The sequence below is a fragment of the Dendropsophus ebraccatus genome, chromosome 11 (genome assembly GCF_027789765.1).
Source record: "Dendropsophus ebraccatus isolate aDenEbr1 chromosome 11, aDenEbr1.pat, whole genome shotgun sequence".
Lineage (NCBI taxonomy): Eukaryota > Metazoa > Chordata > Amphibia > Anura > Hylidae > Dendropsophus > Dendropsophus ebraccatus.
The window spans coordinates 97,074,751-97,092,329 of record NC_091464.1 but is presented as its reverse complement, the minus strand read 5'-3'; the positions used below and the strand labels follow the sequence as shown (position 1 = coordinate 97,092,329).

Sequence of the window (17,579 nt, the reverse complement as noted above, 5' to 3'; positions counted from 1 at the left end):
ATCCGCAAAATTCCAGAGTCCAGGAAGGCAAAGGTCAGATACTGAGATGAAGATGAGTGGGAAATCAAAGCTGGCAAAGGCAATTGTGGAAAGATAATGTTTACACCTAGGGAAGCCTCTCTTGCTTCTCCTAGGTGCAGGAGTTTCCCAGTCACTAAGAAAGCTGTGGGTAATTCAAGCAACAATGCTCAGGACAATAGAGGCCAAGTAGATCAAGTCATTTAAGGAGGTGGGCGGATCTTGAGTGGATAGAACATCCTTTACATAACTGGTGAGACCCTTCCTAAGCCCCTATTTCACGGGTCGTTTTAGAGGAGCAAACGAGCGCTCTCAGCGCTCGTTTGCTCCTCGTTCCCCGCTCGCTGCCGCCGCTATTCAACGCGGCTGCAGTGAGCGGGTGAGTGCAGGAGGGGCATCGGGGAGCTGCGGGGGGGGGGCTGCCCGGGGGATCGCTGATCGTCCGGGCAGCCCATAGGATACAGCAGCATCTGCTGCCGATGCTCCTATTCAACGGAGCGCCGGCAGCAGATCGTTGCTGTATCAGTCGCTTGTTTTTCAACATGTTGAAAAACAAGCGACTGCAACGATCAGCCGACATGAACGATGCACTCTATTCCATGGGACGATTATCGTCCGTAGCGGCCTTTAGAGGTGGCGACTAGAGCAGCATTGTTTCAATCCAGTTAAGTATCCAAAGTATGGATTCGGACCACATATTCTCCTACAGAAGCGTTCCCTTGACAAAGATTCAGGAGGGCTGTGTCCGCAGAAAAAGTTCATGCGAGTTCCTTGAACACACTTCGGAACTCAGACAGAAAGGCTTGAAGATTGGCAGTAGCTGGATCATCCCTGTCCCAAAGATGAGTAGCCCACACCAGCGCCTTTCCACAAAGCAAACTGATGACACATGCTACAATAGATCGCTGGGCGGTAAAGGGATAAGCCATGAGCTTTATGTGCATGATGCATTATGTCACAAGGCCCCTGCACATCTTGGGGCCCCCACCATACGCAAGCACCAGATGTAAAAGGAGTTGTTGCATCATGGCAGACAGCTGCTGCATTTGCTGCGACTGCTGGGCAATCTGCTGGCTTTGCTGAGCGACCAATCCATGGCTGACTCTACTGTAACGACAGGAGTTGTGGATCCGCTGGACCACTGCTATCAATGGGAGAGTCACATCAGAGAGCAGAGTCTAAGGGGCCGATGGTCTTCACCACTGCAGGATCAGCTTGCTGCGGCAGGCGACCCCCAGATGACTACCCCTGGCTTGACCTGCTAGCGGTGGTGGCTGAGGTGCAGTAAGGAGTAAAAACGTATAACTGCTAGTGATCAGGCAGAAAGGTCTTGAGCAAGCAGCAGGCAACTTAGTCAGGAAACAGGAGCAAACCGTCAGAATCAATGACGGGCAAACAGGCAAAGAACACTTTCTCATAGGCTAGGGCACTAATAGAGTCCGCAGACAGGTGTAAAAGGGAGCACTGGCCCTTTTAATTTCACAAAGCCGACAAGCGCACATGACAGAAGCAGGAACGAGTAAGACAGACACAGGACAGGCAGACCCTCGCCTTGATAATCGGAAAGCGGCACATGCGGCAGTGCGAATTGTGTTTGTGACAGCGCCAACAGTAGTTGCCTTCTCACCAAGCTGCTTGCCAATTGTCCTGTAGCCCATCCCAGCCTTGTGCAGGTTTACAGTTTTATCCCTGGGTTCCTTAGACAGCTATTTGGTCTTGGCCATGGAGGAGAGGTTGGAGTGTGATGAGTGTGTGGACAGGTGATTCTTATACAGGGAACGAGATGAAACAGGTGCAGGTAATCCAGGTAATGAGGGCGGAGGAGGAGGAGCTTCTTAAAGAGAAACTAAGGGTCCTATTAGGCGAAGAGATTTTTACCATAACGATTGCAAACGAGATTGTGTATCATTAACCTGAAATTGTTCACCACATTACACAGAACGATAGTCATTAGTTACGATCGTTTAATTAATTTTTTCCCAGCAAAAGAACCGAAAGATGTGCGATTACACTAAACCATTAGCGAAAAAAAGCGGAATTACAGAGAACGAATAACAATGATTTTAGGGTCAGATCTAAATCGATGATCAACGACACATTTTTCAATCGTTGCTTGCAATTATACTGGGCGATTATCATTTAAATTCAAACAATATTCCGCACGATAATCACCCTGTGTAATAGGGCCCGAACAGCTCTGTGAGAGGCAGAATTCCTACAATGTGATTATCTAGAATGTTCTATAGATTCTGTCTCTCACAGGTGAAGTTACGAACTAGAAATATTACCCCCTCTCCATTTTGAGTAGGTGATCGGCCGCATAAGAGACACTTATTTTCCCCACTGTATAAGACAATCAATGAGGTCCATTCGTACAGTCACATCCAGTGCTGCACTCACACTTCTGCTGCTAAGCATGGTCACAGTACTGTAACCACTACAATCACATACAATGATGCTCTGCAAACTGACACATGGCATTGTGGGAAATGTAGTGTCCTCCATCAAAGAGCTATGAAACATATCTGGTGTGAATGATACAACAGATTATAAGCAGAATTATGAATGAAGCTCTGGATGGAACCAAATTATAAGATATGATGTACTGCAGAGGATTCCTCCTAAGGACCTGCGTGCTATTACCAAACTGCTGCTGGTGTCACAGGGTTTGAGATTATAATAACAGCATATTAAGCTCCAAGGGGGCAGTCACTGACCTTGGTAGGAGTTCAGGAAGGGGCTCTTGACTATAAACTGCTCTGAGAGTCTATCTGGGAAGTTCCCGATGCGAGAGAGCGGAGCGTACGTCTGGGAGGAGTAGTCTGTGTAGTCCCGGATGACATCGCGTCTCTCCAGCTTCTCTTCTACATTCCCCATCTTGTGGGATAACTTTCTTATTGCTGAAAAGAACAGGAGAAGTCATTATATGTAATGCTGGATATTACAGAACACAGTGGGGTGGGGGGTGGGAGGCTTATTTAATGGGGGCACACCACGGTGGACCTCCCTGATCCCTGAATGATCTGAGTCATGTGACAGGAAATTATCCTACCATCAGTCACCCATCAAATTATCTACCATCCAACCAGCCAACTGTGCAACTAACCATCCATGCAAACACTATACAGACAAACAACCATAGAACCAACCGTGCATCTAATTAGCTGGGCAACCATTCAAACACTGTATAGCCAACAAACTGCACAAACAACTATCCAACCAGCCAGCTGTGCAACCAACCATGCATCCAACCATGCAAACACTGTATAGCCAAATGCAACCAACTGAGCAAACAACTGTGTAAACAACCATACTGTAAACCAACTTTGCAACCAACTGTTCATCCCACCAACTATCCAATCAACCATGTTTCCGACAAACTATCCAATCAACCATGCATCCAACCAACAATGCATCCAACCAACCATACATCCAACCAACTATGCATCCAACCAACCAAACATCCAACCAACCATGCATCCAACCAACTAACCAATCAACCATGCATCCAACCAACCATGCATCCAACCAACTACGCATTTAATCAACTAACCATGCTTCCAACCAACCAATCATGCATCCAAACAACTACGCCTCCAACCGACTAACCATGCATTCAACCAACTATCCAATCAACCATCCATCCAACCAACTAAGCATCCAATTAACCATGCATCTAACAAACTAACTATGCATCCTACCAACTATGCATCCAACCAACCAATTGTGCATCCAATCAACCATGCATCCAACCAACCAACTAACCATGCATCCAACCAACTACGCATGCAACCAACCATGTATCCAACCATTCAATCAACCATGCATCCAACCAACTATGCATCCAACCATGCATCCAACCAACTATGCATCCAACCAACTATACATTCAACCATCCAACCATGCATCCAAACAACTATCCAATCAACCATGCATCCAACCAACCAACTAACCATGCATTCAACCAACTATGCATCCAACAAACCATGCAACCAACCATGCATCCAACCAACCAATCATACATCCAAACATGCATTTAACAAACCATATATCCAGGCAACCATGGATGGAACCTTGCATCCACCAACAAGTTACCAATATCCATAAAATTACGACCCCTACCCTCATGTGACCTGGCCGCCATCTTTAGTCCCACCTTTAATATGTTCCTTCCGGATCCGCTGTACAATCTCTTCTTTGCCATTCTGCAGTTTCGTCCACTTGGCATCCAGCCTCTTTGTATCCAGTTCCTGCTGCGTTTCCTTCCGTTTCTGCAGAAGTTTCCTGAGAACCTCCAGCCGTGCCGCCTGTAACCTGAAATACAGAGACTGGGGGTATTAGAACAAGATTGGGGCTCCTACTACAGAGCACAAAGGCGGTGACCATGATGGACTCACTTCTCAATCTCCTGCTCCCTGAAGGCCCACTCCTTCCTCTCCTGCTCATCCATCATCTTCCTCCTCTTCTCCAGCTGGGAGGGATCGCTCAGGGGTGGCAGTGTGGCCTCCCAGGCTCGCTTCTCCCGAGCGCGCTCTATCATCTCCACCTCAGCCAGTCCAGCCGGGAGCCCGCGACCTGAGGACCCAGAGACAATGGTGCTGATACACTGTAACAGACCCTCAGCCGCCCCCTCTCCAGGAGTAATCACTGACAGTGAGGGGGACGATGGGGTGATACACTGTAACAGACCCTCAGCCGCCCCCTCTCCAGGAGTCATTATCACTGACAGTGAGGGGGAGGATGGGGGTGATACACTGTAACAGACCCTCAGCCGCCCCCTCTCCAGGAGTCATAATCACTGACACTGAGGGGGACGATGGGGGTGATACACTGTAACAGACCCTCAGCCGCCCCCTCCCAGGAGTCATTATCACTGACAGTGAGGGGGACGATGGGGGGATACACTGTAACAGACCCTCAGCCGCCCCCTCTCCAGGAGTAATCACTGACAGTGAGGGGGACGATGGGGGTGATACACTGTAACAGACCCTCAGCCGCCCCCTCTCCAGGAGTCATTATCACTGACAGTGAGGGGGACGATGGGGGTGATACACTGTAACAGACCCTCAGCCGCCCCCTCTCCAGGAGTAATCACTGACAGTGAGGGGGACGATGGGGGTGATACACTGTAACAGACCCTCAGCCGCCCCCTCTCCAGGAGTCATAATCACTGACAGTGAGGGGGACGATGGGGGTGATACACTGTAACAGACCCTCAGCCGCCCCCTCTCCAGGAGTCATTATCACTGACAGTGAGGGGGACGATGGGGGTGATACACTGTAACAGACCCTCAGCTGCCCCCTCTCCAGGAGTAATCACTGACAGTGAGGGGGACGATGGGGGTGATACACTGTAACAGACCCTCAGCCGCCCCCTCCCAGGAGTAATCACTGACAGTGAGGGGGACGATGGGTCTGATACACTGTAACAGACCCTCAACCGCCCCCTCTCCAGGAGTCATTATCACTGACAGTGAGGGGGACGATGGGGGGATACACTGCAACAGACCCTCAGTGAGAATAGGGAGGAAGTGAATGATAAATTGTTTCCCTGCTGGGAGGAGACATGACGGTGCGGGCCGCACTCACCCCACGTCAGGTTGGCCAGCATCAGGACCTCTGGCACTGTCCCAGGCCGCACCACAAACTCTGGACTGTAGGGGTCAGTCTGCGCCTCACTGTCCCGGTAGTCAGTCTGGATCCCCACTGTGCGCACCAGGGGGGTGGGCGCCCTCTCCGGCCGCGGCGTGTTCTCTGCCCTGTCGATATATATAGGGTTCTCAGAATTAGTCTTTTCTGGTTGATTTCAACATGGCCGCTGACTATGAGAGCACACAGAGTTATTTATTTTCCTAAAATATTTTATTGCCGTTTCCAGATTTAGGCTATGTTCACACTACGTAAAACTACGGCCGTAGTTTTGCGGAGTTGAACATAGCCTTGTGTGCAATTGGATCCCAGCCGGAGCATACACACATCGTAGAGATCCCAGCCGCAGAAAGACATGTCAGTTCACACAGTGAAGCGAGCGGCTCCGGCCGCTTGTTTCACTGTGGGCTATAGGGAGCTCTGATGCGGGCGCGCGCTGATGTGCCCGCATCAGAGCTCTGCGGCCGGACGGATCATCTGGCCGTAACTTAAGTTACGACGTGTGAATATAGCCTAAAATACATAAAGTATCAATAAAAATAGTAATAGCAACACCGAGTATCCAGATGGAATAAATCTATAAGCAACAGGACAGTGGATGAAACGGAAGTATATGCTCTGTATATCTGTATACACAACGGTTACAGGAAAGAAATACGGTATGCCGCATACAAAGTGAAAAAGGAATACACAATGCAACAATGAACATATAGTATGACCTATATATATGTGTACAACACCAAAGTATACAGAAGGTATGTACAGATAACAATAACACCATATATATGTCTATGTCGGGACTTCTGCATCACTGAATGCCGATCGGTACCAGAAAGAGAGGAAGAGATAAAAGGTCTCCAATGCCAGAAAAATTTACCAACATAATCCTCTGTACCCGATAAAGCACGGGGAACATCATACGTCATAAGTTTAATTTGCTCTATAACCTCAGACATGGTTGGTGGGTCCTTACCTAGCCAGCGTCTCAGTGTGCACTTCTTCAAGGAGAGTAAGGAGAGGTGAGGAGCGGGTACAGCTAAGGAGAGGTGAGGAGCGGGTACAGCTAAGGAGAGGTGAGGAGCGGGTACAGCTAAGGAGAGGTGAGGAGCGGGTACAGCTAAGGAGAGGTGAGGAGCGGGTACAGCTAAGGAGAGGTGAGGAGCGGGTACAGCTAAGGAGAGGTGAGGAGCGGGTACAGCTAAGGAGAGGTGAGGAGCGGGTACAGCTAAGGAGAGGTGAGGAGCGGGTACAGCTAAGGAGAGGTGAGGAGCGGGTACAGCTAAGGAGAGGTGAGGAGTGGGTACAGCTAAGGAGAGGTGAGGAGCGGGTACAGCTAAGGAGAGGTGAGGAGCTGGTACAGCTAAGGAGAGGTGAGGAGCGGGTACAGCTAAGGAGAGGTGAGGAGCGGGTACAGCTAAGGAGAGGTGAGGAGCGGGTACTGCTAAGGAGAGGTGAGGAGCGGGTACAGCTAAGGAGAGGTGAGGAGCGGGTACAGCTAAGGAGAGGTGAGGAGCGGGTACAGCTAAGGAGAGGTGAGGAGCGGGTACAGCTAAGGAGAGGTGAGGAGCGGGTACAGCTAAGGAGAGGTGAGGAGCGGGTACAGCTAAGACGCCTTTGGAAATATCTTCAGAGCAAAGAGGAATATAATGGAACAGACAGTGTAAAGGGTATTAGGAGCGGAGATAATGCAGGGGGGGTGTTAGGAGCGGAGATAATGCAGGGGGGGTGTTAGGAGCGGAGATAATGCAGGGGGGGTGTTAGGAGCGGAGATAGTGCGGGGGGGGGGGGGGGGTGTTAGGAGCAGGGATAGTGCGGGGGGGGGTTGTTAGGAGCGGAGATAGTGCGGGGGGGTGTTAGGAGCAGGGATAGTGCGGGGGGGGTGTTAGGAGCGGAGATAGTGCGGGGGGGGTGTTAGGAGCAGGGATAGTGCAGGGGGGGTGTTAGGAGCAGGGATAGTGCGGGGGGGGGGGGGGGTGTTAGGAGCAGGGATAGTGCGAGGGGGGTGTGTGCGTGTGTGAGGAGGGGAGGTAGTGCGGGGGGGCAGTCGGTGTCTGTTAGGAGCAGGGATAGTGCGAGGGTGTGTGTGTGCGTGTGTGAGGAGGGGAGGTAGTGCGGGGGGGGAGTCAGTGTCTGTTATTAGGAGCAGGGATAGTGCGAGGGGGTGTGTGTGCGTGAATGAGGAGGGGAGGTAGTGCGGGGGGGGGGAGAGTCGGTGTCTGTTAGGAGCAGGGATAGTGCGAGGGGGGGGTGTGCGTGTGTGAGGAGGGGAGGTAGTGCGGGGGGGGAGTCGGTGTCTGTTAGGAGCAGGGATAGTGCGAGGGGGGTGTGTGCGTGTGTGAGGAGGGGAGGTAGTGCGGGGGGGGAGTCGGTGTCTGTTAGGAGCAGGGATAGTGCGAGGGGGGGGTGTGCGTGTGTGAGGAGGGGAGGTAGTGCGGGGGGGGGGGAGTCAGTGTCTGTTAGGAGCAGGGATAGTGCGAGGGGGGGGTGTGCGTGTGTGAGGAGGGGAGGTAGTGCGGGGGGGGGGAGTCGGTGTCTGTTAGGAGCAGGGATAGTGCGAGGGGGGTGTGTGCGTGTGTGAGGAGGGGAGGTAGTGCGGGGGGGGGGAGTCGGTGTCTGTTAGGAGCAGGGATAGTGCGAGGGGGGGGTGTGCGTGTGTGAGGAGGGGAGGTAGTGCGGGGGGGGGGGGAGTTGGTGTCTGTTAGGAGCAGGGTGTGATGTAATCCCAAGGAGTCCCCCCCCCCTTCCCAGGCCGATTTATCTAAGAGATCCCCTACTAACCGCATATCCTTACAACTCCACAGGTCCAGGATTGTACACACAGCTATTGGCTGCTGAGGTACACACCTCCTGCAGCCCCCGTATTTAGATATATACCTCCCCCGCGCAGCCCCCATACTCAGGTACATACCTTCCACCCGGGCAGCCCCCGTATTTAGATATATACCGCCCCCCCGGGCAGCCCCATACTCAGGTCGATACCTCCCCCCCGGGCAGCCCCCATACGCAGGTACATACCTCCCCCCTGGGCAGCCCCCATACTCACCTGGAGACCGCGAGGAGCACAGAGGGCACAGTCTGCTGGGAGAACGGGATCAACGGCCTAAAATACAAGAGATAATATGGTGAGTGGCGGAAAAATCAAGCGTATCCCTGCCGGAAGGCGAGCGGAATAATACAACGTCCTCTACCATCTCCCTCCTCTACACAACTTCCTCTACTATCCCACTCCTCTATATAACGTCCATGTCCCTATCTTCTATATAACATCTATGGTCCCCTCCTCTATATAACGTCCATGTCCCTATCCTTTATATAACGTCCATGTCCCTCTCCTCTATTTTACGTCCATGTCCTCATCCTTTATATAATGTCCAGCGCCCGGGATGGCAGACAAGACGCCATGTTCCCGTCTCACACATAAGGAGGAGTATGGCGATCCAGAGTAGTCACACAAGCACTGTGGAAACAGTTGCTAAGCAACTGGCCTAGACTTGCACTGCCAAGGAAGAAAAGCATAAGGTTCTATTCTGGTTGCCCCATGTGGTGACAACCTTGTAGTCTAAGGGCACATGTACCTTTCAAAAAACTTGTATCTGTTCCTACCAGAGACGTCTCCATTATCATCGACACCCTGAGCGAAGGATAGCGACGGCTGCGTTCTGGAAGACAAAGTGTTAATGGTTATCAATGTATGTTAGTGTAAGCTGTGAGAGCAGAGGTGAGTGCCACCTATATAACTATATATATATATATATATATATATATATATATACATACATACATATACACACACATACACAACAGATCTGACGACAGATTATCTGCCAAAGATTTGAAGCCAAACCCAGGAACAGACTATAATCAGAGAACAGGTCATAAAGGAAAGACTGGATTTCTCCTCTTTTCAAATCCACTCCTGGGTTTGGCTTCAAATCTTTGGCAGATAATCTGTCGTCAGATCTGTTGGTGTAATAGGGCCTTTACACCTCAGTCACTGTGTATGTGCTGCCCCCTGCTAATCCCTCTCAGCTGTCTCTATGTATGTGCTGCCCCCTGCTGATCACTCTCAGCTGTCTCTATGTATGTGCTGCCCCCTGCTGATCCCTCTCAGCTATGTCTCTATGTATGTGCTGCCCCCTGCTGATCCCTCTCAGCTATGTCTCTATATATGTGCTGCCCCCTGCTGATCACTCTCAGCTATCTCTCTATGTATGTGCTGCCCCCTGCTGATCCCTCTCAGCTGTCTCTATGTATGTGCTGCCCCCTGCTGATCCCTCTCAGCTGTCTCTATATATGTGCTGCCCCCTGCTGATCCCTCTCAGCTGTCTCTATGTATGTGCTGCCCCCTGCTGATCCCTCTCAGCTGTCTCTATATATGTGCTGCCCCCTGCTGATCCCTCTCAGCTGTCTCTATGTATGTGCTGCCCCCTGCTGATCCCTCTCAGCTGTCTCTATGTATGTGCTGCCCCCTGCTGATCACTCTCAGCTGTCTCTATGTATGTGCTGCCCCCTGCTGATCCCTCTCAGCTATGTCTCTATGTATGTGCTGCCCCCTGCTGATCCCTCTCAGCTGTCTCTATGTATGTGCTGCCCCCTGCTGATCCCTCTCAGCTATGTCTCTATGTATGTGCTGCCCCCTGCTGATCCCTCTCAGCTATGTCTCTATATATGTGCTGCCCCCTGCTGATCACTCTCAGCTATCTCTCTATGTATGTGCTGCCCCCTGCTGATCCCTCTCAGCTGTCTCTATGTATGTGCTGCCCCCTGCTGATCCCTCTCAGCTGTCTCTATATATGTGCTGCCCCCTGCTGATCCCTCTCAGCTGTCTCTATGTATGTGCTGCCCCCTGCTGATCCCTCTCAGCTGTCTCTATATATGTGCTGCCCCCTGCTGATCCCTCTCAGCTGTCTCTATGTATGTGCTGCCCCCTGCTGATCCCTCTCAGCTGTCTCTATGTATGTGCTGCCCCCTGCTGATCACTCTCAGCTGTCTCTATGTATGTGCTGCCCCCTGCTGATCCCTCTCAGCTGTCTCTATGTATGTGCTGCCCCCTGCTGATCCCTCTCAGCTGTCTCTCTATGTATGTGCTGCCCCCTGCTGATCACTCTCAGCTGTCTCTATGTATGTGCTGCCCCCTGCTGATCACTCTCAGCTGTCTCTATGTATGTGCTGCCCCCTGCTGATCCCTCTCAGCTGTCTCTATGTATGTGCTGCCCCCTGCTGATCCCTCTCAGCTGTCTCTATGTATGTGCTGCCCCCTGCTGATCCCTCTCAACTGTCTCTATGTATGTGCTGCCCCCTGCTGATCACTCTCAGCTGTCTCTATGTATGTGCTGCCCCCTGCTGATCCCTCTCAGCTGTCTCTATATATGTGCTGCCCCCTGCTGATCCCTCTCAGCTGTCTCTATGTATGTGCTGCCCCCTGCTGATCCCTCTCAGCTGTCTCTATGTATGTGCTGCCCCCTGCTGATCCCTCTCAGCTATCTCTCTATGTATGTGCTGCCCCCTGCTGATCCCTCTCAGCTGTCTCTATATATGTGCTGCCCCCTGCTGATCCCTCTCAGCTGTCTCTATGTATGTGCTGCCCCCTGCTGATCCCTCTCAGCTATGTCTCTATGTATGTGCTGCCCCCTGCTGATCCCTCTCAGCTGTCTCTATGTATGTGCTGCCCCCTGCTGATCACTCTCAGCTATCTCTCTATGTATGTGCTGCCCCCTGCTGATCCCTCTCAGCTGTCTCTATGTATGTGCTGCCCCCTGCTGATCCCTCTCAGCTGTCTCTATGTATGTGCTGCCCCCTGCTGATCCCTCTCAGCTGTCTCTATGTATGTGCTGCCCCCTGCTGATCCCTCTCAGCTGTCTCTATGTATGTGCTGCCCCCTGCTGATCCCTCTCAGCTGTCTCTATGTATGTGCTGCCCCCTGCTGATCCCTCTCAGCTGTCTCTATGTATGTGCTGCCCCCTGCTGATCACCCTCAGCTGTCTCTATGTATGTGCTGCCCCCTGCTGATCCCTCTCAGCTGTCTCTATGTATGTGCTGCCCCCTGCTGATCCCTCTCAGCTATGTCTCTATGTATGTGCTGCCCCCTGCTGATCACTCTCAGCTGTCTCTATGTATGTGCTGCCCCCTGCTGATCCCTCTCAGCTGTCTCTATGTATGTGCTGCCCCCTGCTGATCCCTCTCAGCTGTCTCTATGTATGTGCTGCCCCTGCTGATCCCTCTCAGCTGTCTCTATGTATGTGCTGCCCCCTGCTGATCCCTCTCAGCTGTCTCTATGTATGTGCTGCCCCCTGCTGATCCCTCTCAGCTGTCTCTATGTATGTGCTGCCCCCTGCTGATCCCTCTCAGCTGTCTCTATGTATGTGCTGCCCCCTGCTGATCCCTCTCAGCTCTCTCTATGTATGTGCTGCCCCCTGCTGATCACTCTCAGCTGTCTCTATATATGTGCTGCCCCCTGCTGATCCCTCTCAGCTGTCTCTATATATGTGCTGCCCCCTGCTGATCCCTCTCAGCGGTCTCTATGTATGTGCTGCCCCCTGCTGATCACTCTCAGCTGTCTCTATATATGTGCTGCCCCCTGCTGATCCCTCTCAGCTGTCTCTATGTATGTGCTGCCCCCCTGCTGATCCCTCTCAGCTGTCTCTATGTATGTGCTGCCCCCTGCTGATCCCTCTCAGCTATGTCTCTATGTATGTGCTGCCCCCTGCTGATCCCTCTCAGCTATGTCTCTATATATGTGCTGCCCCCTGCTGATCACTCTCAGCTATCTCTCTATGTATGTGCTGCCCCCTGCTGATCCCTCTCAGCTGTCTCTATATATGTGCTGCCCCCTGCTGATCACTCTCAGCTGTCTCTATGTATGTGCTGCCCCCTGCTGATCCCTCTCAGCTGTCTCTATGTATGTGCTGCCCCCTGCTGATCCCTCTCAGCTATCTCTCTATATATGTGCTGCCCCCTGCTGATCCCTCTCAGCGGTCTCTATGTATGTGCTGCCCCCTGCTGATCCCTCTCAGCTGTCTCTATGTATGTGCTGCCCCCTGCTGATCCCTCTCAGCTGTCTCTATGTATGTGCTGCCCCCTGCTGATCCCTCTCAGCTATCTCTCTATGTATGTGCTGCCCCCTGCTGATCCCTCTCAGCTGTCTCTATATATGTGCTGCCCCCTGCTGATCCCTCTCAGCTGTCTCTATGTATGTGCTGCCCCCTGCTGATCCCTCTCAGCTGTCTCTATGTATGTGCTGCCCCCTGCTGATCCCTCTCAGCTGTCTCTATGTATGTGCTGCCCCCTGCTGATCACTCTCAGCTGTCTCTATATATGTGCTGCCCTCTGCTGATCCCTCTCAGCTGTCTCTATGTATGTGCTGCCCCCTGCTGATCACCCTCAGCTGTCTCTATGTATGTGCTGCCCCCTGCTGATCCCTCTCAGCTGTCTCTATGTATGTGCTGCCCCCTGCTGATCCCTCTCAGCTGTCTCTATGTATGTGCTGCCCCCTGCTGATCACTCTCAGCTGTCTCTATGTATGTTCTGCCCCCTGCTGATCCCTCTCAGCTGTCTCTATGTATGTGCTGCCCCCTGCTGATCCCTCTCAGCTGTCTCTATGTATGTGCTGTCCCCTGCTGATCACCCTCAGCTGTCTCTATGTATGTGCTGCCCCCTGCTGATCCCTCTCAGCTGTCTCTATGTATGTGCTGCCCCTGCTGATCCCTCTCAGCTGTCTCTATGTATGTGCTGCCCCCTGCTGATCACTCTCAGCTGTCTCTATGTATGTGCTGCCCCCTGCTGATCCCTCTCAGCTGTCTCTATGTATGTGCTGCCCCCTGCTGATCCCTCTCAGCTGTCTCTATGTATGTGCTGCCCCCTGCTGATCCCTCTCAGCTGTCTCTATGTATGTGCTGCCCCCTGCTGATCCCTCTCAGCTGTCTCTATGTATGTGCTGCCCCCTGCTGATCCCTCTCAGCTGTCTCTATGTATGTGCTGCCCCCTGCTGATCCCTCTCAGCTGTCTCTATGTATGTGCTGCCCCCTGCTGATCACTCTCAGCTGTCTCTATGTATGTGCTGCCCCCTGCTGATCCCTCTCAGCTGTCTCTATGTATGTGCTGCCCCCTGCTGATCCCTCTCAGCTGTCTCTATGTATGTGCTGCCCCCTGCTGATCCCTCTCAGCTGTCTCTATGTATGTGCTGCCTCCTGCTGATCCCTCTCAGCTGTCTCTATGTATGTGCTGCCCCCTGCTGATCCCTCTCAGCTGTCTCTATGTATGTGCTGCCCCCTGCTAATCACCCTCAGCTGTCTCTATGTATGTGCTGCCCCCTGCTGATCCCTCTCAGCTGTCTCTATGTATGTGCTGCCCCCTGCTGATCCCTCTCAGCTGTCTCTATATATGTGCTGCCCCCTGCTGATCCCTCTCAGCTGTCTCTATGTATGTGCTGCCCCCTGCTGATCCCTCTCAGCTGTCTCTATGTATGTGCTGCCCCCTGCTGATCCCTCTCAGCTGTCTCTATGTATGTGCTGCCCCCTGCTGATCACTCTCAGCTGTCTCTATGTATGTGCTGCCCCCTGCTGATCCCTCTCAGCTATGTCTCTATGTATGTGCTGCCCCCTGCTGATCCCTCTCAGCTGTCTCTATGTATGTGCTGCCCCCTGCTGATCCCTCTCAGCTGTCTCTATGTATGTGCTGCCCCCTGCTGATCCCTCTCAGCTGTCTCTATGTATGTGCTGCCCCCTGCTGATCCCTCTCAGCGGTCTCTATGTATGTGCTGCCCCCTGCTGATCACTCTCAGCTGTCTCTATGTATGTGCTGCCCCCTGCTGATCCCTCTCAGCTGTCTCTATGTATGTGCTGCCCCCTGCTGATCCCTCTCAGCTGTCTCTATGTATGTGCTGCCCCCTGCTGATCCCTCTCAGCTGTCTCTATGTATGTGCTGCCCCCTGCTGATCCCTCTCAGCTGTCTCTATATTTGTGCTGCCCCCTGCTGATCCCTCTCAGCTATGTCTCTATGTATGTGCTGCCCCCTGCTGATCCCTCTCAGCTGTCTCTATGTATGTGCTGCCCCCTGCTGATCACTCTCAGCTGTCTCTATGTATGTGCTGCCCCCTGCTGATCCCTCTCAGCTGTCTCTATGTATGTGCTGCCCCCTGCTGATCCCTCTCAGCTGTCTCTATGTATGTGCTGCCCCCTGCTGATCCCTCTCAGCTGTCTCTATGTATGTGCTGCCCCCTGCTGATCCCTCTCAGCTGTCTCTATGTATGTGCTGCCCCTGCTGATCACTCTCAACTGTCTCTATGTATGTGCTGCCCCCTGCTGATCCCTCTCAGCTGTCTCTATGTATGTGCTGCCCCCTGCTGATCCCTCTCAGCTGTCTCTATGTATGTGCTGCCCCCTGCTGATCCCTCTCAGCTGTCTCTATGTATGTGCTGCCCCCTGCTGATCCCTCTCAGCTGTCTCTATGTATGTGCTGCCCCCTGCTGATCCCTCTCAGCTATCTCTCTATGTATGTGCTGCCCCCTGCTGATCCCTCTCAGCTGTCTCTATGTATGTGCTGCCCCCTGCTGATCCCTCTCAGCTGTCTCTATGTATGTGCTGCCCCCTGCTGATCACCCTCAGCTGTCTCTATGTATGTGCTGCCCCCTGCTGATCCCTCTCAGCTATGTCTCTATGTATGTGCTGCCCCCTGCTGATCCCTCTCAGCTATGTCTCTATGTATGTGTTTCCCCCTGCTGATCCCTCTCAGCTGTCTCTATGTATGTGCTGCCCCCTGCTGATCCCTCTCAGCTGTCTCTATGTATGTGCTGCCCCCTGCTGATCCCTCTCAGCTGTCTCTATGTATGTGCTGCCCCCTGCTGATCCCTCTCAGCTGTCTCTATGTATGGGCTGCCCCCTGCTGATCCCTCTCAGCTATGTCTCTATGTATGGGCTGCCCCCTGCTGATCCCTCTCAGCTGTCTCTATGTATGTGCTGCCCCCTGCTGATCCCTCTCAGCTGTCTCTATGTATGTGCTGCCCCCTGCTGATCCCTCTCAGCTGTCTCTATGTATGTGCTGCCCCCTGCTGATCACTCTTGGGTATGACATACACGTTCAGATGTCGGAGCGCGCTCAGTCTCTGCTCCTCTCTTCCTCTCCACTGTCTGTTAATGAATTGGGGGACAGGGTCTTTGAGCTGCAGGCGCAGGGTGAACCGCGGCTGATGAACCAATTCACTGAACATTGTGGGGAACTCTGGAACTTTTTGCTGAAAAGAGAAATAAGGTGACATTCTGTGCACTGTCCTCGTAATAAAACAGTAAGGCATGTGGGGTCGGTATATTGGCTCCGGCCTCAGGTCACATGATCAGCCAAAACATAAAAGCACCCCCCTACCATTGTGTCACACATCTGGCTGTCCACATGACGGACACGTCAGCCATCACACCAGAACATGTCATACTCACCATCCTGTCATGTGACATGTGCGCTCTGAACGTGGTCTGTGCATGGTCCTTCTCACTGGATAATGTGTATACAGGATCTGAGGAGAGAGACAGCGACAAGCGTCACAAAACGGGGAGCCGGGGAGTATATACACCCTGATATATCCCTGTATACAACTCCAGCTAATAATATATACCCTGATATATCCCTGTATACAACTCCAGCTAATAATATATACCCTGATGTATCCCTGTATACAACTCCAGCTAATAATATATACCCTGATATATCCCTGTATACAACTCCAGCTAATAATATATACCCTGATATATCCCTGTATACAACTCCAGCTAATAATATATACCCTGATGTATCCCTGTATACAACTCCAGCTAATAATATATACCCTGATGTATCCCTGTATACAACTCCAGCTAATAATATATACCCTGATGTATCCCTGTATACAACTCCAGCTAATAATACATACCCTGATATATCCCTGTACACCCTGATATATCCCTGTATACAACTCCAGCTAATAATATATACCCTGATATATCCCTGTACACCCTGATATATCCCTGTATACAACTCCAGCTAATAATATATACCCTGATATATCCCTGTACACCCTGATATATCCCTGTATACAACTCCAGCTAATAATATATACCCTGATATATCCCTGTATACAACTCCAGCTAATAATATATACCCTGATATATCCCTGTACACCCTGATATATCCCTGTATACAACTCCAGCTAATAAAATATACCCTGATATATCCCTGTATACAACTCCAGCTAATAATATATACCGATATGTCCCTGTATACCCGGATATATCCTAGTACAGCCTCCAGCTAATATGGAGTATAGGAATCACTTCTCTAGGGTATAAACCCACACACCGTATACGCAGCGTATTTACTGCTGCGATACGCAGCAAATACGCAGCAGATTAGATCTAAATAACTGAACACAGCATCAAATCTGCACCATCAAATCTGCTGCGTATTTGTTGCGTATCTGCTGCGTATACGGTGTGTGGGTTTGTACCCCTAAGGTTACTATGAGGGTGTAAATATAGACTGGTACAAACTGCCCCCAGCAGCCAATCACAGCCCAGCTTTCAGCTCTGGTAATATGATAGAGGAGCAATGATTGGTTGCTGTGGATATTTTACCCCCCTATATGTATAAAGCTGAGGCTGGATCCTACAGGCTGGATTCACAATGACTGAAAATAGTGAAGCCTCAGGCCTTCATTCACCTGTCCTACAGGTATCAGTACGGAGCACTGGTCCTAGGACAGGTGAGATATAGGACCCTATGGAGTCACTATGGAGGACTGGTTGTAGGACAGGTGAGATATAGAACAGGGTGTGAGGTATCGGGGTGTATACAGGGTGTGGGGTGTCAGGTATCGGGGTGTATACAGTGTGTGAGGTATTGGGGTAAATACAGGGTGTGAGGTGTCAGGTATCGGGGTGTATACAGGG

At 51.6% G+C, this 17,579-nt stretch overlaps 1 protein-coding gene across 2 annotated transcripts in view; it reads right to left on the bottom strand.

Annotated features, from left to right (window-relative positions):
• The window catches only part of CFAP91 (cilia and flagella associated protein 91), a 45,679-nt gene that overhangs the window by 22,898 nt on the left and 5,202 nt on the right, over nt 1-17,579 (bottom strand). For both annotated transcript variants that reach the window (XM_069946310.1, XM_069946309.1), the window contains exons 2-9: nt 16,095-16,171; nt 15,738-15,895; nt 9,243-9,326; nt 8,711-8,767; nt 5,608-5,777; nt 4,416-4,593; nt 4,175-4,332; nt 2,736-2,918 (exon numbers count right to left, since the gene is read on the bottom strand). In XM_069946310.1, coding sequence (XP_069802411.1) covers nt 2,736-2,918; nt 4,175-4,332; nt 4,416-4,593; nt 5,608-5,777; nt 8,711-8,767; nt 9,243-9,326; nt 15,738-15,895; nt 16,095-16,112 — 1,006 coding nt within the window. In that variant the 5' untranslated portion in view covers nt 16,113-16,171. The remainder of the gene's footprint in view (nt 1-2,735; nt 2,919-4,174; nt 4,333-4,415; nt 4,594-5,607; nt 5,778-8,710; nt 8,768-9,242; nt 9,327-15,737; nt 15,896-16,094; nt 16,172-17,579) is intronic.